The sequence below is a fragment of the Penaeus japonicus genome, unplaced genomic scaffold (genome assembly GCF_977035675.1).
Source record: "Penaeus japonicus unplaced genomic scaffold, GWHDUDI00000001_assembly GWHDUDI00000003, whole genome shotgun sequence".
Taxonomy (NCBI): Eukaryota; Metazoa; Arthropoda; class Malacostraca; order Decapoda; family Penaeidae; genus Penaeus; species Penaeus japonicus.
In genome coordinates, this window is record NW_028234405.1 from 43,885,476 (window position 1) to 43,892,975 (window position 7,500).

Below are 7,500 nucleotides of genomic sequence, written 5' to 3' on the forward strand. Positions count from 1 at the left end.
CAGCCGTTCTTAACTGACAGTTGTGTGGGTTCTAAAAATTGAGAATCTTCACTCTCTGAAAGCCGGTTTATTAAAAGGAAATATATAAAAACTCTGACAAAGATCATATGCAGTAGATTCAAAGGACAAATTTGTGGGAGTGAGAGCAGGGATATTGGACTATTGATTTCGTCCCATCATTTAAAACAGTCGGTAACTTCGACAAAGTTTCGTCCGCTCTTATGCGGCGACAATAAGAGGAAAGAAATCGATACAATCCTATATCTTATTAGATCTATGAAGCGACCGAACCTTCCCTTTGATGCAGGACAATCACGGGTGGAGGCAAGGGAGTGACTTGTGCACAGATGAAAGACTTATTTGTGATAGATAATATAAAAAAAAGTTCTATCATGTATGGAAACAGATAAAAGCAACAACAAAGGAAATCTAAAATCTAAACAATAAAGCTACAATAATCATACAGTATTTTCTTTCCCTTCATTTTAGTTAATGAAAGAAATTGAAACTTATACACAATATTTCCCATTCCTATCTCTTCCAAAGCAATGTAAGAAGCATTCCTCTCGTACCCTTCTTGGGACTACGTATCAGCAGGTGGGTCTAGATTCTGGCTCTTGGACAGCGTGGCATTTCCGCCCACGAGTCGTCGAGCTCTCTCCAGCTGCACTTGGTCTTCTCGGTCCCCGTAAAGGTCCAGCTGACGACTGTAGTAGAAGACGACGATGTCCCCGAAGACCGAAATGAACACAAACACTGTCGGGGTGTCGGGTGAAAGGCATGTTTTAGTGTACAGGGTAGATAAGGTATTAGTTAAGGATGAAAAGGGTGACCAAGAGAGACCAAGAAGTAAATGTGGATGCAGGAAAATGCGAGACACATGAATCAATTATTGATATTAAAAGTAAGTGGGTAAATGCTATGGATAAATCTGTTGAAGATTCAACTATTAGATGGTAGAGATGTTGCAGAAGATAGATATATAGAGAGATAGATAGAAATAGATAGATAGATAGAGAGAGATATAGAGATATATAGAGATATAGAGATAAAGGTAGATAAATAGATAGATAATAGATAAATAGATAAAGAGAATGAGAGAGAGAGAGAGAGAGAGAGAGAGAGAGAGAGAGAGAGAGAGAGAGAGAGAGAGAGAGAGAGAGAGAACGACGACAGAACATCGAAGAAGGTACTACGGAGGGGAAACGCAAAACACAAACAGAAAAGGGGCACAAAGAGACACAATAACAGAGCTAAAACCAACCAAACTATCCAAGCAAACAAACGAAGGCCAAGATGGGAATGAATTATTACCTGCAGGCACAAGGTGTAAGATAGTTCTGAACTTGTCCGAGTCGTAGAGCCAACAGTTCCCTGTCTTTCCGCATGAAGTATCCCACACCAAACACGCGGAGTCTGCCAATAGAGAATTGTACATTGATGAAAGCACATATATAGAGCAATCTATCTCTCTGGTAACTTCTTGAGACGAGTACACGCTCTAATAACTTTTGGTTGCATTGATTGAATTGATAAAACGAAGATAACACGAAATAATTCAACAACCTTGTTTCCGATTCATAAGAATAAAGATCAGAGACATAGGACTGAAGAGAGTGCTATAATAGTTCATGAGGACTGAAGAAAGTGCTATAATGGTTAATGAGGACTGAAGAGAGTGCTATAATAGTTAATGAGGACTGAAGAGAGTGCTATAATAGTTAATGAGGACTGAAGAGAGTGCTATAATAGTTAATGAGGACTGAAGAGAGTGCTATAATAGTTAATGAGGACTGAAGAGAGTGCTATGATAGTTAATGAGGACTGAAGAGAGTGCTATAATAGTTAATGAGGACTGAAGAGAGTGCTATAATAGTTAATGAGGACTGAAGAGAGTGCTATGATAGTTAATGAAGACTGAAGAGAGTGCTATGATAGTTAATGAGGACTGAAGAGAGTGCTATAATAGTTAATGAAGACTGAAGAGAGTGCTATGATAGTTAATGAGGACTGAAGAGAGTGCTATAATAGTTAATGAAGACTGAAGAGAGTGCTATGATAGTTAATGAGGACTGAAGAGAGTGCTATAATAGTTAATGAGGATTGAAGAGAGTGCTATAATAGTTAATGAGGACTGAAGAGAGTGCTATAATAGTTAATTTGGACTGAAGAGAGTGCTATAATAGTTAATGAGGACTGAAGAGAGTGCTATAATAGTTAATGAGGACTGAAGAGAGTGCTATAATAGTTAATGAGGACTGAAGAGAGTGCTATAATAGTTAATGAGGACTGAAGAGAGTGCTATAATAGTTAATGAGGACTGAAGAGAGTGCTATAATAGTTAATGAGGACTGAAGAGAGTGCTATAATAGTTAATGGGGACTGAAGAGAGTGCTATAATAGTTAATGAGGACTGAAGAGAGTGCTATAATAGTTAATGAGGACTGAAGAGAGTGCTATAATAGTTAATGAGGACTGAAGAGAGTGCTATAATAGTTAATGAGGACTGAAGAGAGTGCTATAATAGTTAATGAGGACTGAAGAGAGTGCTATAATAGTTAATGAGGACTGAAGAGAGTGCTATAATAGTTAATGAGGACTGAAGAGAGTGCTATAATAGTTAATGAGGACTGAAGAGAGTGCTATAATAGTTAATGAGGACTGAAGAGAGTGCTATAATAGTTAATGAGGACTGAAGAGAGTGCTATAATAGTTAATGAGGACTGAAGAGAGTGCTATAATAGTTAATGAGATCTGAAGAGAGTGCTATAATAGTTAATGAGGACTGAAGAGAGTGCTATAATAGTTAATGAGGACTGAAGAGAGTGCTATAATAGTTAATGAGGACTGAAGAGAGTGCTATAATAGTTAATGAGGACTGAAGAGAGTGCTATAATAGTTAATTTGGACTGAAGAGAGTGCTATGATAGTTAATTTGGACTGAAGAGAGTGCTATAATAGTTAATTTGGACTGAAGAGAGTGCTATAATAGTTAATGAGGACTGAAGAGAGTGCTATAATAGTTAATGAGGACTGAAGAGAGTGCTATAATAGTTAATGAGGACTGAAGAGAGTGCTATAATAGTTAATGAGGACTGAAGAGAGTGCTATAATAGTTAATGAGGACTGAAGAGAGTGCTATAATAGTTAATGAGGACTGAAGAGAGTGCTATAATAGTTAATGAGGACTGAAGAGAGTGCTATAATAGTTAATGAGGACTGAAGAGAGTGCTATAATAGTTAATGAGGACTGAAGAGAGTGCTATGATAGTTAATGAGGACTGAAGAGAGTGCTATAATAGTTAATGAAGACTGAAGAGAGTGCTATAATAGTTAATGAAGACTGAAGAGAGTGCTATAATAGTTAATGAGGACTGAAGAGAGTGCTATAATAGTTAATGAGGACTGAAGAGAGTGCTATAATAGTTAATGAAGACTGAAGAGAGTGCTATAATAGTTAATTTGGACTGAAGAGAGTGCTATAATAGTTAATGAGGACTGAAGAGAGTGCTATAATAGTTAATGAGGACTGAAGAGAGTGCTATGATAGTTAAAGGACTGAAGAGAGTGCTATAATAGTTAATGAGGACTGAAGAGAGTGCTATGATAGTTAATGAGGACTGAAGAGAGTGCTATAATAGTTAATGAGGACTGAAGAGAGTGCTATAATAGTTAATGAGGACTGAAGAGAGTGCTATAATAGTTAATGAGGACTGAAGAGAGTGCTATGATAGTTAATGAAGACTGAAGAGAGTGCTATAATAGTTAATGAGGACTGAAGAGAGTGCTATAATAGTTAATGAAGACTGAAGAGAGTGCTATAATAGTTAATGAGGACTGAAGAGAGTGCTATAATAGTTAATGAAGACTGAAGAGAGTGCTATAATAGTTAATGAGGACTGAAGAGAGTGCTATAATAGTTAATGAGGACTGAAGAGAGTGCTATAATAGTTAATGAAGACTGAAGAGAGTGCTATAATAGTTAATGAGGACTGAAGAGAGTGCTATAATAGTTAATGAGGACTGAAGAGAGTGCTATAATAGTTAATGAGGACTGAAGAGAGTGCTATAATAGTTAATGAGGACTGAAGAGAGTGCTATAATAGTTAAAGGACTGAAGAGAGTGCTATAATAGTTAAAGAGGACTGAAGAGAGTGCTATAATAGTTAATGAGGACTGAAGAGAGTGCTATAATAGTTAATGAGGACTGAAGAGAGTGCTATAATAGTTAATGAGGACTGAAGAGAGTGCTATAATAGTTAATGAGGACTGAAGAGAGTGCTATAATAGTTAATGAGGACTGAAGAGAGTGCTATAATAGTTAATGAGGACTGAAGAGAGTGCTATAATAGTTAATGAGGACTGAAGAGAGTGCTATAATAGTTAATGAGGACTGAAGAGAGTGCTATAATAGTTAATGAGGACTGAAGAGAGTGCTATAATAGTTAATGAGGACTGAAGAGAGTGCTATAATAGTTAATGAGGACTGAAGAGAGTGCTATAATAGTTAATTTGGACTGAAGAGAGTGCTATAATAGTTAATGAGGACTGAAGAGAGTGCTATAATAGTTAATTTGGACTGAAGAGAGTGCTATAATAGTTAATGAAGACTGAAGAGAGTGCTATAATAGTTAATGAGGACTGAAGAGAGTGCTATAATAGTTAATGAGGACTGAAGAGAGTGCTATAATAGTTAATGAGGACTGAAGAGAGTGCTATAATAGTTAATGAGGACTGAAGAGAGTGCTATAATAGTTAATGAGGACTGAAGAGAGTGCTATAATAGTTAATGAGGACTGAAGAGAGTGCTATAATAGTTAATTTGGACTGAAGAGAGTGCTATAATAGTTAATGAGGACTGAAGAGAGTGCTATAATAGTTAATGAGGACTGAAGAGAGTGCTATAATAGTTAATGAGGACTGAAGAGAGTGCTATAATAGTTAATGAGGACTGAAGAGAGTGCTATAATAGTTAATGAGGACTGAAGAGAGTGCTATAATAGTTAATGAGGACTGAAGAGAGTGCTATAATAGTTAATGAGGACTGAAGAGAGTGCTATAATAGTTAATGAAGACTGAAGAGAGTGCTATAATAGTTAATGAGGACTGAAGAGAGTGCTATAATAGTTAATGAGGACTGAAGAGAGTGCTATAATAGTTAATGAGGACTGAAGAGAGTGCTATAATAGTTAATGAGATCTGAAGAGAGTGCTATAATAGTTAATGAGGACTGAAGAGAGTGCTATAATAGTTAATGAGGACTGAAGAGAGTGCTATAATAGTTAATGAGGACTGAAGAGAGTGCTATAATAGTTAATGAGGACTGAAGAGAGTGCTATAATAGTTAATGAAGACTGAAGAGAGTGCTATAATAGTTAATGAGGACTGAAGAGAGTGCTATAATAGTTAATGAAGACTGAAGAGAGTGCTATAATAGTTAATTTGGACTGAAGAGAGTGCTATAATAGTTAATGAGGACTGAAGAGAGTGCTATAATAGTTAATGAGGACTGAAGAGAGTGCTATAATAGTTAATGAGGACTGAAGAGAGTGCTATAATAGTTAATGAGGACTGAAGAGAGTGCTATAATAGTTAATGAGGACTGAAGAGAGTGCTATAATAGTTAATGAGGACTGAAGAGAGTGCTAAAATTATAAGAGGTGCTATGATAGTTAAAGGACTGAAGAGAGTGCTATAATAGTTAATGAGGACTGAAGAGAGTGCTATAATAGTTAATGAGGACTGAAGAGAGTGCTATAATAGTTAATGAGGACTGAAGAGAGTGCTATAATAGTTAATGAGGACTGAAGAGAGTGCTATAATAGTTAGTGAGGACTGAAGAGAGTGCTATAATAGTTAATGAGGACTGAAGAGAGTGCTATAATAGTTAATGAGGACTGAAGAGAGTGCTATAATAGTTAATGAGGACTGAAGAGAGTGCTATAATAGTTAATGAGGACTGAAGAGAGTGCTATAATAGTTAATGAAGACTGAAGAGAGTGCTATAATAGTTAATGAGGACTGAAGAGAGTGCTATAATAGTTAATGAGGACTGAAGAGAGTGCTATAATAGTTAATGAGGACTGAAGAGAGTGCTATAATAGTTAATTTGGACTGAAGAGAGTGCTATAATAGTTAATGAAGACTGAAGAGAGTGCTATAATAGTTAATGAAGACTGAAGAGAGTGCTATAATAGTTAATGAAGACTGAAGAGAGTGCTATAATAGTTAATGAAGACTGAAGAGAGTGCTATAATAGTTAATGAAGACTGAAGAGAGTGCTATAATAGTTAATGAGGACTGAAGAGAGTGCTATAATAGTTAATGAGGACTGAAGAGAGTGCTATAATAGTTAATGAGGACTGAAGAGAGTGCTATAATAGTTAATGAGGACTGAAGAGAGTGCTATAATAGTTAATGAGGACTGAAGAGAGTGCTATAATAGTTAATGAGGACTGAAGAGAGTGCTATAATAGTTAATGAGGACTGAAGAGAGTGCTATAATAGTTAATTTGGACTGAAGAGAGTGCTATAATAGTTAATGAGGACTGAAGAGAGTGCTATAATAGTTAATGAGGACTGAAGAGAGTGCTATAATAGTTAATGAGGACTGAAGAGAGTGCTATAATAGTTAATGAGGACTGAAGAGAGTGCTATAATAGTTAATGAGGACTGAAGAGAGTGCTATAATAGTTAATGAGATCTGAAGAGAGTGCTATAATAGTTAATGAGGACTGAAGAGAGTGCTATAATAGTTAATGAGGACTGAAGAGAGTGCTATAATAGTTAATGAGGACTGAAGAGAGTGCTATAATAGTTAATGAGGACTGAAGAGAGTGCTATAATAGTTAATGAGGACTGAAGAGAGTGCTATAATAGTTAATGAGGACTGAAGAGAGTGCTATAATAGTTAATGAGGACTGAAGAGAGTGCTATAATAGTTAATGAGGACTGAAGAGAGTGCTATAATAGTTAATGAGGACTGAAGAGAGTGCTATAATAGTTAATGAGGACTGAAGAGAGTGCTATAATAGTTAATGAGGACTGAAGAGAGTGCTATAATAGTTAAAGGACTGAAGAGAGTGCTATAATAGTTAATGAGGACTGAAGAGAGTGCTATAATAGTTAATGAGGACTGAAGAGAGTGCTATAATAGTTAATGAGGACTGAAGAGAGTGCTATAATAGTTAATGAGGACTGAAGAGAGTGCTATAATAGTTAATGAGGACTGAAGAGAGTGCTATAATAGTTAATGAGGACTGAAGAGAGTGCTATAATAGTTATCGAGGACTGAAGAGAGTGCTATAATAGTTAATGAGATCTGAAGAGAGTGCTATAATAGTTAATGAGGACTGAAGAGAGTGCTATAATAGTTAATGAGGACTGAAGAGAGTGCTATAATAGTTAATGAGGACTGAAGAGAGTGCTATAATAGTTAATGAGGACTGAAGAGAGTGCTATAATAGTTAATGAGGACTGAAGAGAGTGCTATAATAGTTA

General features: G+C 36.0%; 1 protein-coding gene across 1 annotated transcript in view; it reads right to left on the reverse strand.

The window, feature by feature from the left end:
- Positions 1-52: 52 nt before the first annotated feature.
- LOC122254949 (solute carrier organic anion transporter family member 74D) overlaps positions 53-7,500 on the reverse strand; it is a 35,899-nt gene continuing 28,451 nt past the window's right edge. Inside the window, exons 14-15 of the mRNA XM_043018838.2 lie at positions 1,315-1,416; positions 53-756 (exon numbers count right to left, since the gene is read on the reverse strand). Of these exons, the coding sequence (XP_042874772.2) occupies positions 584-756; positions 1,315-1,416 (275 nt within the window). The 3' untranslated portion in view covers positions 53-583. The remainder of the gene's footprint in view (positions 757-1,314; positions 1,417-7,500) is intronic.